The sequence below is a fragment of the Penicillium verrucosum genome, assembly GCF_028828655.1.
Source record: "Penicillium verrucosum strain IBT 35672 chromosome Unknown utg000001l_segment0_segment0, whole genome shotgun sequence".
Taxonomy (NCBI): Eukaryota; Fungi; Ascomycota; class Eurotiomycetes; order Eurotiales; family Aspergillaceae; genus Penicillium; species Penicillium verrucosum.
This window is the reverse complement of record NW_026643210.1, coordinates 13,607,804-13,622,270: the sequence shown is the minus strand read 5'-3', so window position 1 is coordinate 13,622,270 and position 14,467 is coordinate 13,607,804. Positions and strand designations below refer to the sequence as shown.

At 47.1% G+C, this 14,467-nt stretch overlaps 5 protein-coding genes across 5 annotated transcripts; 2 read left to right on the top strand and 3 right to left on the bottom strand.

Moving 5' to 3' along the window:
- Window positions 1–1,161: 1,161 nt before the first annotated feature.
- On the bottom strand, window positions 1,162–2,976 carry N7516_005012 (putative DNA 3'-phosphatase Tpp1; the record flags this gene model as incomplete). Its single annotated transcript, XM_057217732.1, has 9 exons — window positions 1,162–1,326; window positions 1,396–1,541; window positions 1,607–1,667; window positions 1,721–1,857; window positions 1,943–2,070; window positions 2,122–2,427; window positions 2,487–2,599; window positions 2,672–2,829; window positions 2,886–2,976. 9 exons carry the CDS (start codon window positions 2,974–2,976, stop codon window positions 1,162–1,164), a joined length of 1,305 nt encoding a protein of 434 aa, XP_057079615.1.
- A 683-nt stretch (window positions 2,977–3,659) lies between these two features.
- On the bottom strand, window positions 3,660–4,533 carry N7516_005011 (mediator of RNA polymerase II transcription subunit 18; the record flags this gene model as incomplete). The annotated part of the gene is made up of 2 exons (XM_057217731.1): window positions 3,660–3,978; window positions 4,040–4,533. 2 exons carry the CDS (start codon window positions 4,531–4,533, stop codon window positions 3,660–3,662), a joined length of 813 nt encoding a protein of 270 aa, XP_057079614.1.
- Window positions 4,534–5,738: 1,205 nt separating this feature from the next.
- Window positions 5,739–6,162, top strand: N7516_005010 (alpha-ketoglutarate dehydrogenase subunit KGD4; the record flags this gene model as incomplete). The annotated part of the gene is made up of 2 exons (XM_057217730.1): window positions 5,739–5,814; window positions 5,879–6,162. The coding sequence occupies 2 exons, from the start codon at window positions 5,739–5,741 to the stop codon at window positions 6,160–6,162; spliced, it is 360 nt and encodes a 119-aa protein (XP_057079613.1).
- A 1,334-nt stretch (window positions 6,163–7,496) lies between these two features.
- On the top strand, window positions 7,497–9,226 carry N7516_005009 (RUS1 family protein; the record flags this gene model as incomplete). The annotated part of the gene is made up of 4 exons (XM_057217729.1): window positions 7,497–7,509; window positions 7,877–8,217; window positions 8,317–8,361; window positions 8,438–9,226. 4 exons carry the CDS (start codon window positions 7,497–7,499, stop codon window positions 9,224–9,226), a joined length of 1,188 nt encoding a protein of 395 aa, XP_057079612.1.
- A 1,145-nt stretch (window positions 9,227–10,371) lies between these two features.
- Window positions 10,372–11,442, bottom strand: N7516_005008 (regulator of G-protein signaling domain-containing protein; the record flags this gene model as incomplete). The annotated part of the gene is made up of 1 exon (XM_057217728.1): window positions 10,372–11,442. The coding sequence occupies one exon, from the start codon at window positions 11,440–11,442 to the stop codon at window positions 10,372–10,374; it is 1,071 nt and encodes a 356-aa protein (XP_057079611.1).
- Window positions 11,443–14,467: the final 3,025 nt, after the last annotated feature.

Below are 14,467 nucleotides of genomic sequence, written 5' to 3'. Positions count from 1 at the left end.
AATCCACATATGATCATCATATGCAAATGTCTCTAATTACAACATCTACATCTACATCTACATCTACATCTACATCTAAATTCTAAAATATGGACATAATCCTATGAAACACGCATGTATATGTCATGTCATGGAAGGGATGACACAGTGCATAATAGAATCCCCGCACGTGGGAGAGACATTATCGACAGTGAACTACCTACTATTTATTCGCAATTCACTATTTCCTATTTCCTATTCACAGAACACAGCGGGAAGCGCGTGTAGAATGAGTCACATGTACAATAACACAGTGGAGAGGAAGTGACCTGGTACTGTGGGTCGGCCACGTTGTGAAGCTACCGCTATTTGCAACTTCGATTTCACAACGTAAGATACATGAACGACTGGAGTGGGCTTTTGGTACGGAGTACATGATAACAAGTCTTGTAACTATGATACTATGATCCACTCGAGACATGTTCGGATTGGGATTGCCAATGGATGGGAGCTGAGTGCGAGTGCTGGTGCCTGTACCTGTACCTGTCTGTGTCTTGTCTTGGCAAAAGGGGTTCGGTTTTAATCTTTGGTTTTTGATATTGTGAGTCAGAGACTTTCGGATTTAAATTGCGTCTGTTGGGAACAGTAGAGTGGAGTGTCAGACAGCGATGGAGTGTAGAGTGTACTTAGGGTTGTGTGATATTTAGTCGCTTACTAACAAGGCTACAACACAACGTTAACTAACTAGTTACCAACGTATCTACATGTAGGTACGAATATCGGGGGAATGTAGACAATGTCTTGGATGGACATAAGCCGGGGAAGCACGATAATGGTCCTTACTATAACACATTCAATACAATCCCAAATCGCAACCCCACATCCCTCCCTCAGCATCCACGACAGAGCTGAGAAGGCCTTGATCTAAGATTATCACAGAACCGAGACATGCATTGATGCAGCCGAGATCAACATTCGTGTTTTTGAGGTCAGCTGAAACCCCGCCAACAGGTAGTAAGTCTGTAGACACGAGCCGTGGTTCGGCTTAAAAGCATGTAGATAATGAGATATCAAGATTATGATGAGCACGACGCAGACAGACGTAAGCATAAGCCAAGGGATGTGAGTAGCAGGAGTAGGCAAGTGGTAGGGCGTATATACTAGTCCTGGTCCCTGGTACTTTCAAACCCAGTACTGGCCCCAAATCTCCTTGGCCTCTTCGCTGCCGTGGAACTGGAACTCGACGGGGATGATATCATCAAAGCCCTCGTCCAGCGTTGGAGCACGGAAGCGGCGACCGAAGTCGCCGAAGGCGATGCCGGGAAGGGAGGTTCGGGATTCGGGGTTCTGGTTGGGATGAGAATGTAAGAATGAGGATGAGATTGAGATGGAGATGGGGATATTGCCAATACATACCAGTTCTTTGTTGGATGCTCGGACGGCGTTGTTGTGTCGGCATAGATCTGGTGTCGAGATGAACTGTACGCAACGGATAGGAATCTTGAGCTCTTTCGCGAGAGATGTCCAGTGAGCTCGTGTTTCTGGGTCGGCGTTGGTGTTATCTAGGTGGTAGCCGGGTTAGATCGCTTGAAAACCGAAGCTGCTAGAAATAGATACAACGACGTACCGACTGCCACGGACTTCTTGGCTTCCAAGTGCTCGCGGGCGACCTTAAGGCATTTCGGACGCTATTGTTCATCAGTATTCGATTTCAGTTTCATTTTGTGTTTATCACACCTACCGTCTTGAGAAGATCTTGGTTGACTCGTTCATAGCCTAGAGGCTCCAGGTGGTTCCAGTAGAAAGTGGACTTCCCAGCACCTGGGCTGCCACAGAAGATAACAAGTTCAAGTGGGTGCTTGCGAGTAAAGGGTTTGGCTGCGATGAATTGGTCAACAATCTTCCAGATTGGGTTTCTTGCGAGGAGGGGATAGCAAGTTCATTGGAAGCAATAAGCACATACCTGGCTCTTCGAGATCCGACTTTACGAAAGACGTCGGGTCAAAGCCCATCGCCGCCGGCTCTGTGATCTGCCCGAGGAAAAACTCCTCTGGGGTTTTGAATGGCATACCGATGTTGGTAGCAAGTCCCCTAGAGTCGATATCAGACTTTGTCACATGTTAATAGTTGTGATAGTCTTACCGATCCACAGCTGAATGATCGCCTGGCCTTCCAGCCGCATCACCGACGAAAACCGACGCGGACAAGTCAACACCCGCAACGTCGAGGTCATAGTCGTCTAGGAACTCGCGCCACATCCCGATACGGGGTTTCCTATATTCAGGGTCTGTGGTGGCCGCGTAAACGCTGACGGGAAAATCCAGTTCCGCCATGACGGCGGTCATTTTTTCTTTGAAGTTCGACAGACTTTTTGAATCACTCCGTCCACCCTTGATATCCTTCTGGACACTGATCTTCTTTTGGTTGGAGAAAATCACAACTTGGAAGCTGTTAAAGTGTAAGCCCGGGTGTACCCAACTAATCTTATATACCGAGTCTGGACATACCCTTCAGCATTGAGCTCCTTCAGTCGGCCTGGAACTTTGGTATTCCACCATTGCCAATCAGTGGCAGACTTGGGGAAGACATTTCCCGATTTTGTTTTGATCAAGGTTGAATCCTGTATATTGACGTCAGCAGGGCCCTTTTCTTTCGACGCTACTTATTCTAGCGGTCGGTTTCAACCACTGACCAAATCAAAGCCAGCGATTCGGCGCAGTTTCTCGGTGGGAGGGACTGCCTTGCCCGTGATCTGCTTCCCAATGATAACACTGGTGCCGATGACGCGCCATGTGATCGGCTCGGGCTTCCTTTGCGAGGCCGGGGTAAAGAAGTTTGCGGCCGATTTCTCTATGGATTAATTACTATTAGCGGGTGGAACGCCCCAGTGAATATTAAATACTTACTGGTTACCGTTGTCTCAACCTTCCGGCGCAATGGTGGTGGAGATATGGCTTGGGTGGGGGAGGCGCCTCTCTTAGCTGCTCCCTCCGCCATTCTGACAGTCCGGGCGAGTGAAAACGTCGTGAGGGGTTTATGGATAAATTTAGATGTGTGATGGTTGATTCTATCGGTTTTCGCTGTGAGTTGCAGTCGAATCCGAGATACCTGTGTTGGACGCGCCGAGACGCGGGAGAAATCACGAAGTCACATGTTCTTGGGCATTAAAGTGGACATCATACAGCCAGATGTGCGATATATTCAAATAATAAATACAAAAAAATAAATAGGATGGAAGACCGGTCTCTGAACTCGGAATAACTCACTTTGATATCCCGGAAAGGGAGAATGAATGGATGCCACGGCGCCGGAACGCACCGCAAGGTCAGATGGATATCTCGCGCGATATTTGGGGGTTGAGAAAGGGTTTAGCTTTTATTCAGATAGGACTTGCGAAGGTTTTATGCGCTCAGCCAAGTTATATGTACACAGGAGAGTAGGCATTGGTCTTTTGCTTATGGGACTTTAGAAGTCTTCGGGTTATATATGCTTCTGTGTTCACTCTTACCCCGAGAGGGGAATGAAAATGAAAATATTCAAGTGGCTTGATTGCTATGATGGGTATATTTCTTATTTTCTCCCGATTAAAAAAGTTCGAGATATTTATCAACGCCGTCGCTAGAGACCGGGTATTTCGTAGTCTCCGGCATGCTTAAATGAACCGAAGTAGGAGCGGCCATCTACTTCGCCCGCGTATCAAGAGCCAGTCGATCTGCCTGCTCTAGGACAACCGCAGACTTTAGCTGCTCGCGCAGGCCGAATAGATGCTGTGAGGCAGTCTTCATCGTCTCCTGGTTGCTACCGTCCTGGACAATGATGAAGGCCTGCAGCACATAGCTGCCACTCTTCTCAAACAGGGTCATGTCCTTCAAATCAGGCAGCTGCCGCCGGGGCAGATTCAACTCATCCCCACCCGGGTAGTGCAGCACGCGATGCAAGAAGATAGCGATGTCATTGTGAATGAACATATCACCTTCGACCACATACTCAGTAGTGAAACTAGAACAGATAGCGTTAGTGCCCGCGATCATAATATCGATCTCGGAGTGGCGCCACTCACTGATAGCCCCACGCATTCATAGCTTGCACGACATCTCCCCGCGGCAGCGTCGCGCTCGACATCAGACGTGACGTGACCGCTGAGCGGGTACCAGCTTCAGGGATATCACGAAACTCCAACTTCCATGGTTGACCTTCATAGTCATAAGATGGAGATGATGAAGATCCGTCAGAGTTCGATTCGTCCATGCCGGCCATCTGAGTGTCTCGATCGACGGGGTCAGTGGATCCGAAATCCGATTCGGAAACCGGACCGATCACCTGGGTGTAGTACATGTTCCCATTGAGCATTTTGTTGAGCCGTTGCAGGTCCCCCTGTTGAAGGTCCTGACTGGCTCCGGTGCGCCCCGCCACACCTGGTTTGCGGTAGGCCTTGAAGATCAACCGCCGCTCTAGGCAATGGCGGGGCTGCATGGCAGTCAATCCAGCAAGCTGCTGAAGAAGCTCATGATGTTGATGGACTGGAACCGAGGCGAAAAGCGACTGCTCGTGCATATTGTCTGATTTGTGTAATGAAATGCAGCGGGTGAATCCGGGATGTGGTTTTAGTCAGGGTCCAAGCTTCAGTGGCGCAATTCTTCCAAGAAACGTTATCAGAGCTCAAATTTTTATTTTTTATGTGTCGCTCTTATTGCTAATAGCCGTTCATTAATGGACCTGTTTGATCTGTTTGGTTGAGATCTGTTTTCTTGGCAAGAGTTGTTCAATATTGAACTTTCCCCGAATATGTTGGACTTTTCAGATGCTTGTGAAACCCTCTGGAAGATCAATTCCGGTGTAAGGATGACTGGTCAGGGATGTTATCGTATTATCCCCAACCTTAGGAAGCATTGGACTTTTGCTTCCGATTGCGGGGAGGGGAAGGTCTAAGCTGTGTGGGACAAATAAGCTTGACTGGTTTATGGGGAACTCTTGGAAAGAATTGATGATTGGCGGATTGGTCTCAAAGACAAAGGGAAAAGTAGATATCAGGCATCAAGAAGGCATCAAGAAGGCATCAAGAAGGCATCAAGAATGAGGAGAAGCTCACGTTGGAGATCAATTTGGAGTTCACCGGAGTCACCGAATGGGAAAGGATCGGAAAGAGCCCTCAAGGAAGGATAAGGAAAGATGGCCTTCACCATGGAGAAACACGGAGGATGGTGGTTGCCAAGACACGAGGCTGCATCGGAATCTCCTCCCGGGGATAAAAAGTACTACAACATACAATATAATCTGCAGTGTGAGTATGCAGTATCTGATATTCACTTGGGGGAATATGGTGTGATATAGAGTGTACTCTGTACAATATAGACTGTAGGGGTTTCAATAGTAAATAATAGTAGATGTACTTGTACTTAATTATACCGTGTAGATAATTTACATACCATACCTACGGACATAATACTAGTTCCCCGGTCCCGAATCGGCTTGTCCCAAAACGGTAGCCCTTCCCTTCTTATCTTCGACTCTTTTCCCTCCTTCCCCTCCTCTTTCAATTCCTCAAAACTAATTTTCTTCATTCTCTACATATTCGCCTTCTTTCATACACTCAGCATCATACTTATTACATTTTAGAACTACCATAACTCGTTCTCTACCTTCGTCTCGGTCGGATTCGGATATTACCGGACTTCCCGTTCAATTTCGCACATTCTCGCGTCAAATTGATCTTACCAACCTCCCACCACCACACACCTAATACCTACATAACTACCACAATGCGTGTCACTTCTATCCTCAGCGGCACTGCCCGTACTCCTCTCATTCGCTTCGTTGGCAAGCGCACCGTCCCTCGTACGTGATATTCCCCATTTCCGAGCTCCAAATATCCTAGACTTGACCTAACCTCATATTCCAGAGTCCATCGACCACTCTCCTCGCGTTCACCCCGCCTCTCCCACCGGCTCTCTCCCTGACTCCTTCGCTACCTACCGCGCTAAGGCTCAGCAGCACGGCCCTCTCGGTCGCTCCTCCTTCAACAGCACCATTGGCGGCCACTCCGGCGCCTCCCTGGGCCCTGTCAAGCCCCAGAGCGGCGAGTTTTTCGATCGCGCTGAGCTTCCCTCCCGCTTCGGTCGTCTCCCCTGGACCCAGGCTGAGATTGATGCCATTGAGACTGGTGGCGCGAGCATGTTCGCATAAGCGTTCCCTCGGGCAAAATATAAAATTTTCTGAAAATGTATGAATGGGGCATGATACTTCCTATGGAAGTTGCGCGATGAATGAGCTTGAGTCTTGGATCTCAATTTTCGATTTTGGGGCAGTTGCAGCGCGGTCATCTTGACTTTGCCCGACCGTGGCGTTGCCAATGCCTTTGTGGTCGCTGGGAACATAGATCTGATTGCTTGCTCACTCGTTCCGGGAGTTTCCGAGACCAAAAACTCTCACTTTATACCTTGTTGCTTGTGATGGCTGGAGGCTATTCACAAGAACGTTTTTCTCTAGCGGTCATTCTTTGCCGCTCTCTTTTTCTTTTCCCGGTGTCTTTTTTTTTTCACTCGTTGTACCCGGCGCTGGTGGTTGATTTTTTTCGGTGTTCTCTTTCCATGCGCAACATACAGCTGTATCGTCTTGATGTCGAAAGCAGGGTGTTCGTTTTATACATAGATTGTGGGATTCGGTGGTTCTTGCTACATACATAGGCTCTGTGAGCACTATTCGAAGAAATGGATTTCTAGAAGCAGGACTAAACTTCTCTGATATGCGTATATTACTCTAGACTATACACCATGGAGCTATAGAGCTATCAAACTGTCAAACTGTCAAACTATAGGCTTAGCATTAAGTATCAAGGATCATAAGGTACGTGGTCTCAAGCACGTGCCTCCCCGACTCGACCTCGATCCGAGTAACCCTTTGTCTACTTCCCATCCCGAGGTCTGGTTGAACATGACCTCCCTTATGAGCGACACGAATAGGCTGACATTCCGGGAGACAGACGAGGCTGGAAATCATACTGCAACCTATATCTACTCGGGAGATGTCGCTTCCTCAATTACTGCCTCAAAGACACCGGCCGGCCGAGTAGATGTAATAGTAAGTGGTCATTTCTTACTTCCTTATTGCTATTTTTTTTTAGCACTCGATGTTTGAAATGGCACCCGAAACCAAGTCAGTTTCAGGTGTGATCTTTCATTTTGTCGATTAGGAGGCCAATATCCCCTAATGTCATGGGATATCTGCCAATCACTTTATAATCAATCTTTTTCCTGGAAAACAGACACTCTCCCTTGCATTTAGCATATGAATTATGCTCGTTTAATTTCGAATTATCATATGTTGGTTCAAAATGTGTCTGTCATTGCATGATTCGGAAAGACATACAACATATATTGACACACCTCATAAGTTTATGATCTTAACTGACCTATCATAACAGAGTTCCTCTTCATCTACCTCCCCATGGTCAATTAAGCCTCTATTCAGCTCGCTGGGTGATGTTTTTCTTCCCTCCGGATACCCCCAAAGTGTCAGCGATGACTATCTCCCGTGAGTACAGACAGAAGCCTGTTGGAATGCATGAATCATCCCTACTCTTCAAATGTACTAATGTTATCCCAGATATCAAATCTTTGTGAGCATACAAACCCCAGCCGTCAGAGACAGAAAGCAGAAATCTCATGGCTCGACCTACCCTGCTCTACCATACCAAAAGCAATATCAAAGACACGCCTAGAACACAGTCAGCTCTGACACAACCAATCCACCGCAGGACTCCCTCCAAGCCTTTTGCAGCTCAATAGCAGGCCTTTTATCCTCCAGAGCCGTCCTCCAAGGTTCATATCCCTCCCAGCCTGACCCCATGTATCAAATTCAACCCAAAAGAAAAGCAACTAACACCAAACGCAATATACAGGAGTCGGCGTCGGCAACGCCAACGCCTCTCCAACATCCGCACTACTCCTGCACATCCTGCAAGATATATCGGGTCGTATTGCAACGATCTGCTTCGCCCACCGTGTCGGCACGGCCCTCGAACCAGAATGTAAAACATACCGGCTAGCAGCAGACGTCTTCAACGACGTCGCCATGATCCTCGACTGTCTCTCGCCGGGTGTTCCTGCCGGACCGCCGCGGGTGATTGTTCTCAGTACAGCCGGTGTCCTCAGGGCCCTCTGCGGTGTAGCCGGGGGTAGCTCGAAGGCGAGCTTGAGTGCTCATTTTGCTAAATGGGGGAATTTGGCGGAGCTTAATGCTGTATGTATTGATTTCAAATTCCCGTGATGTACCTACCGTCTTGTTTCGGATTTGAGAGAGAGAGAGAGAGAGACCTAACGTGATATATCTGTCGTGTAGAAAGACTCATCTCAGGAGACAGTCATTTCACTTTTCGGCATGCTGGTAAGCATCCCCATCCCCATCCCCATCCCCATCCCTAACTCTATCAAGAATCCCACCCTAACCACAACCCCCACAGGTCGGATCCGTAGTCATCTCGCACATAACCAGCTTCAGCACAACCTGGCTCCTCCTAATCCTCCTAGCCCTACATCTAAGCATGAACTACGCCGCCGTGCGCGCCGTCCAAATGACAAGTCTAAACCGACAGCGCGCCAACATCGTCTTCTCAGCACTCCTAGACTCAGACCGGGGTCTAGCACTAGAACTCGATCTCGATCCTACCACGCCCACCCCATCCGAAAAGAAAGTGACACTCCTCACACCAGCACAGGTATCCAAACACGAACGTATCTTCCACCGAGACGGAGCGTTACAGTGGACACAGCACTCAAGCACACATACAACAACCACAACCCACGATCTAGGATCCGCGCAGATAGGAGTGTCCATGTCTACCTTTCTCGGCGGTCCTGGGTCAGGTAATAATAACACATCATTCCAACACACCCTCCCGCTCCAGCGAGTCGCAGCTGTTTTCGCGAACGAGCTTTATATCTTGTTTCTCGTGCCGTTGTCGAATACGGACGGGAATGCGAAATGGCATGCTTCGATTCTTCTGAAGCGGGGTTGTGCTGTTGAGCATCAATTGAAGGCGTGGACTCATGCTTTGCTGGCTGCAAGAGTTCTGGCCCGGATTACGATGGGTTCTTCTGTTGATGCGGTTCTTACTGTTGTTGAGGGCACGCTTGCTTTGCTGAATACTGATCATCGCTTTGAGACATATCTGACCGGGTTGAGTGGTGTTGGGTGGGATGTTGATATTGCGGCTTTGGAGACGAGGGGTGGACGGAGGGTTGATATTTGATGTACACTTACACTTAGATTTATGCTTATGCTTTCTTTTGATTTTTGCTTCTGCCTTTTGCCTTTGACCTTGATCTTCCACTCGTCCGGATATATCTCTATAATTACAATTACATATAGTTAGTTAATGTAATGAACAAAATAAAGTCGTACGTACCAATAAGAACCCATCCGATGCAGTGCCGAACTTCGCATGAGTATTAATCCTCGAAGGGCTTGCGAGGGGGTTACGTGTGCATCTGTACTACAATACTTGGAAGTCTATATTTACGTCTCCCCGAGCTCCCGGGCGACATGTCTGAGTGTGGGTGTCCGACGTGTGTGACCAGGAGGATCAAGGAAGGTCTAGACAAGCCTTGGTTTCGGGTGTGAGAACGCATACTCGGCTGCCTGCTCGGATCACGGCTGGTATTATTTCAAAGTCTTGAATTAAGACATGTTCATGTTGGGAATGTGGGTAAGAATCGAGGTCTTGGTTTTGGTTTTGGTGCTGTTGGGTTTGGAATTGCCCTAACGGTCGAATGCATGGCCTTTGTATGTCTGCGAGTTTACACTTTATTTGCGGTTTTACTGTTTGGAAGCAATTGATGTGGAGAGGGGTATCAAGTCTATTGATTTCGAATAAATGAAATCTCAGTAGGAGATGAAAGACCAAGACAATGTCTCGTCAAAAACGCCGTGTGTCCAGAAGACCTGAAAAGCCAACAGGTCTCCCATCCAATCTATAGATGAGAATATGATATGATATATATGGGTTTCTTTTCCCCTGATGCCATCCGCACAAAAAAAAAAGAAAAAAAAAAGAAGCCTATAAAAGAAAATGACAAGTGAAGTTGGAAAAATGAGGATGCTCAGCCGGAGACATCCTATAAGAAAAAGAAAAAACAAAACAAAGAACGCCGGTTTCATATGCTTTCAATGCGTCATGCTCTCATACACCGCCAATATAAACGCTCGACAAAGGCTAGAATGAAGTCGTGGGATGATGCATTTCGGTATTTCATGCAAGATGTGTTTTGAGATGAGAAGTGTCGTTGCGGGGTTCGTAGTTGTCGTGAGTCAGAAGACAAGAGGGTGTGTGTTTTGTAGGTTTTGTATATGTCGACAAGGAGTCGGAGTCAAAAAGGGAGGAAAGCGAGAAGATAATTAGTCGTCAAGACCAAGAACCTTAGGATCGCGACTGCTACCACTGCTGCCACCAGCGGAACGCTTCTTAAACCCAAGCTTCATACCCATCTTCTTCCAAGGGTTCTCGGTGCGAAGTCTGGGGCTATGGATGGGTAGATGTGGCTCGCTGGCAGGCGGGGTAGTGGGCGGTGTCATGGGCTCTTCAGCGGTGGGACTGGACTGCGGGGAGCCAGAATCATCGGTCAGGGACAGGTAAGCTGACTCGCCGCTGGTGCTGACCAGGGCGCCGGAAGTGCGTTTGCCGATGGCATGCACGGCGCCGAGGGACATGGTTGAGCGGTTGTGACCCGTTGCGGGAAGATCCTTGGTAGAGGACTGTGGGGAGATGCGCTTCGACACGCGCGACCGGACCCTTTTCATCGGGTGCTCATCCAGGCTCGTCGATGATAGACTCATGAAGTCGTCGGGGCCAATAAAGGGTTCGGAGGGACCCATGGAGGGGGAGGTGGTGTGGCTGTTGACGAAGGGGAGGAAGATGGATTCCTCCATCAGGTCGTGGATACGCTTCACGGCGGAATCTAACGTCTCAGGCACGGGCGGCGCGGGCACATTCTTGTACTGCAGGAGCGCATCTCGGACTTCACTCGATAGGTTGATCTCGCGCGGTGACCCCGGGAAGATGTATGCAGTCAATAGGCGTTTCCAAAGCATTCGCAAGTGCTGGGTTTCGGGGCATTCCGATTCCATAGCGGCGGGACCGATTCGTTCGGCTAGAGCGTAGTAGGAATCACGGTATCGGTTGGCCTCCATAGTGAATTCCAAGGTTTCGAGACAATGGTTCTGGGAGAGGTAGGCCATGAAGGCGCTCAAGGTATATGGGGGAGGAGCAATGTTGGCCAGCACCTCGTTGAGAGTCGGGCGCATGGAGAAGGCCCCCGACGAGATGGCCAGGCTGACCGGCCGGGAGCCAGATGATTCCATGTCCTCTTCGGAGTCGCTGTCTGAGGAGGTGGGGGACAATTCGGGGGTTGCGGTGGGAGTATGATTCCGGAAGAAGAGGGACGGTGCCAATGTCTTCTTTTTAAGCATAGCGTATAGTGTACGTCGGGGACCCCTAGTCGGCTTTTTTCTCACCGGCCGTCCCCTGCCTGTGGGACGAGGCTCCAGCTTGATTGAAACAGCGGCGGGTTATTGGGATATAGGCATATAGGATTCGGACGGAGTAGTCAGGGATGAGAGAGAGAGAGAGGAGAGAGAGTGTGTGTGTGTGTAGAGGACAAGGCAATGTAAAATGAGATAATAACGAAAAAATAAAAATCAAAAGATCAAGTGGAAATGCAAGCACTAAAGAAGAATAAAAAGGGCAAAGGGCGGATTCTGGAATCATTCATGACGATACCCTTGGGTACTGGGCTACTGGGGGGGGAGTGGGCGCCTCAGTAGACTCAAGTGGATCTTAGATGGAGACGCTAAACTAGTTTCTGCGCCCAAGTGGATCCTTCTTTCGATAAGATGTCATAATTGTTTTTTTCTTTTTTCTTTTCTTTTTCCTTTTTTGGTCCCTCTTTTTCTCTTTTGTATTTCTGAATTCGATTTATTACCGTCTTTTTTTTCATTGGAATTTTCTGATTGGTCTTGACTTTTTGTCTTATTGTGGCGACACGCTGAACTCTCTCTCACGTTTGAACAAGCGCCTAAGATCTGCAAGGGATACTTGGAAAAAATGTAGAAGAGGTACTCCGTACTCCGTACAGTCTGCATTAAAATGTACATATGGAAAATATCGAACAACCTTGGAAGACCAAGTATTATGTAGCATGTGTTTGCTTCTCCTTGTTGTGATCCAATCCTTCCAGAAGTCATACGTGTAAGCTTCCACGGGTTCTGGAAAAAAAAAAGAAAAAAAAAAAAAAGCCCAATGCGCCCAACGTGGCGAGTTTGAATTTTCGTTCCCCTGAACTCCACCACGGAACACAAGGAACTCTTCCATGATTCAAGATATAATTTTTTGTACTATTCAACGGCGTACTCCGTACAATTTATGTTGTATTCTCTTTTCGTTTTAAGATATTAAAGATATTAACTCTTATACCTACTTCCTAATTCACGATAGACTCTTATCTCCCGGCCACTAGCACGTCATCCGAGACCGGAATGTCAATCCTCGACCCACGACCCACGGTTCTGTGGTATTATAACTTCAAGCATGACCATACCAATACCTAATACCCAATAAAATACACGATAAGGCCGTGTGTTACGGAATTCCCTCCCTTGCATCAAGAGTACTTCACTCCCAAGGTTGCGAAGGTCACTAAGGTTACTTTGTCTTGCACGTCATCTAAAACCCTCCCCTGTCACCTTAATAGTTATCTTTGAAGTTAATAGAAACTCAAATCAAAAAGATATAATATATCGGTACACTAGTTAGGGCTTGTGTTCAATGCCAATATGGCCCTGCCGATCATTCCAAACTACGATTCTTGAGGATCATCCGTACCACATTGGAATGTCACACAAGCTTGTCTTAATATCTCTCTATAATTAATTATGTACATACTCGACACTCGTGGACGCGTATGTGGATTCATAGGGATTCGGCAAGGTACAACGTGCAACGTGTCTATGAAAGAAAATACAGCTGGATGTGGTGGAGGCGAAATATGTTTAGTAGACACCGGAATAGTCCTGGATGTATGAAAATAGTAATATAAGTCTAGAGTTAAAACAGAATTTTCAATGCAATGCTACACTATGTTGTATAGAACCATAACTATATATAAGTAAAGGGCTATATATCCGACCAGTGTGACCGCACCGAAATTGCCTAGACCTTCTAGAATTCTAGAAACACCCCGTCGAAGCACTCTAGTTCTGCCTATCCACCTGATCGCCACATCCGCAAATTCTGAAAGGAAAAAAAAAAAAAAGAAAAACCGTATAAGACATTAATATATGTAGTGAATGATCTGACCCCCCTAGACGGACTCAAGTTCCACACCCAGTCACCCGTGGAATCAGAGTCTTTTTTTTTTTTTTTTTTTTTTTTTTGGTAGATCCAGATATCGCCACTATCATGATTCATGTTCTGTTTGTCCCGAGTTTACCCATATTGTAGAACGCATACGCATATCTATGCATGCCAAGCTACACTATCCCTCACGGTTGACATGGAGATCGTGATTTACGTATTTTCCTTCTACAATATAAGATGGAGTACAATGTTTGGCCGAAATAATGGGCTCATACCTTGCGAGATAAACCCACATCAAACACATAAAAGTGGATGATACTGCCGATTGAAACCGAGGGCCAAGACTTAGGAGCTGGAGAGAGATCTGTCCGGAGGGCTTCAAGGACCTCCGGTAGTATAGATCCACTTCTTCTCTTCTCACCGTAGATAAGAATAAGAATATTCGAGTATTCTAATCTATTATCACATACAAAGTGTACAAAGTATGCAAAGTATATAAATATCCGTATACATATAGATTGTGTCATAGGCCTTTTCTTCACGAACGCTCTGGACCGGGATAAGGTTATTGTGAACATGGCTCAATGAAGCTTGGGTTGCCTATCACCTCACAATTTGGATTTGACAGGTCAAACGATATAAACGTCAATGCCATGTGCATGTCTGGATTGCATGACAAGAGGCTAGAACATGGAAGATGGAAGATGGGTGATTACTGAGATAACTAGTTTGGTTATGGGGAGGCAAATACCATCTCAAGGTTCAGACTAACAGAATAACCAACTACACGGTCAGATAGCAAAACAATCAGGTTTTTTGCGTTATGCAACTAATAAAATTCAATCGAGGCACAGACCGTTGGAGGAACTGCCAAATGCCATACGATATACAACATAACTATGTAGAGTAGAATATACGTTGTACGATAGAACAAGAGAACACCTACAGCGTGCAGATAGATAGGTAAACCGACCAGCGGTATTCACATACGTTGTAATGCAATGCAGCAAAAAGCAAAATCACGCACGTCAACCCCAATACAACATACGGAGTAACTAGTAAAAACACCTCAGCGCGATAACGCAGCACGCAATTACCGCAGTCATCCCACACCCTAACCACAGATCACGAATCGCAACA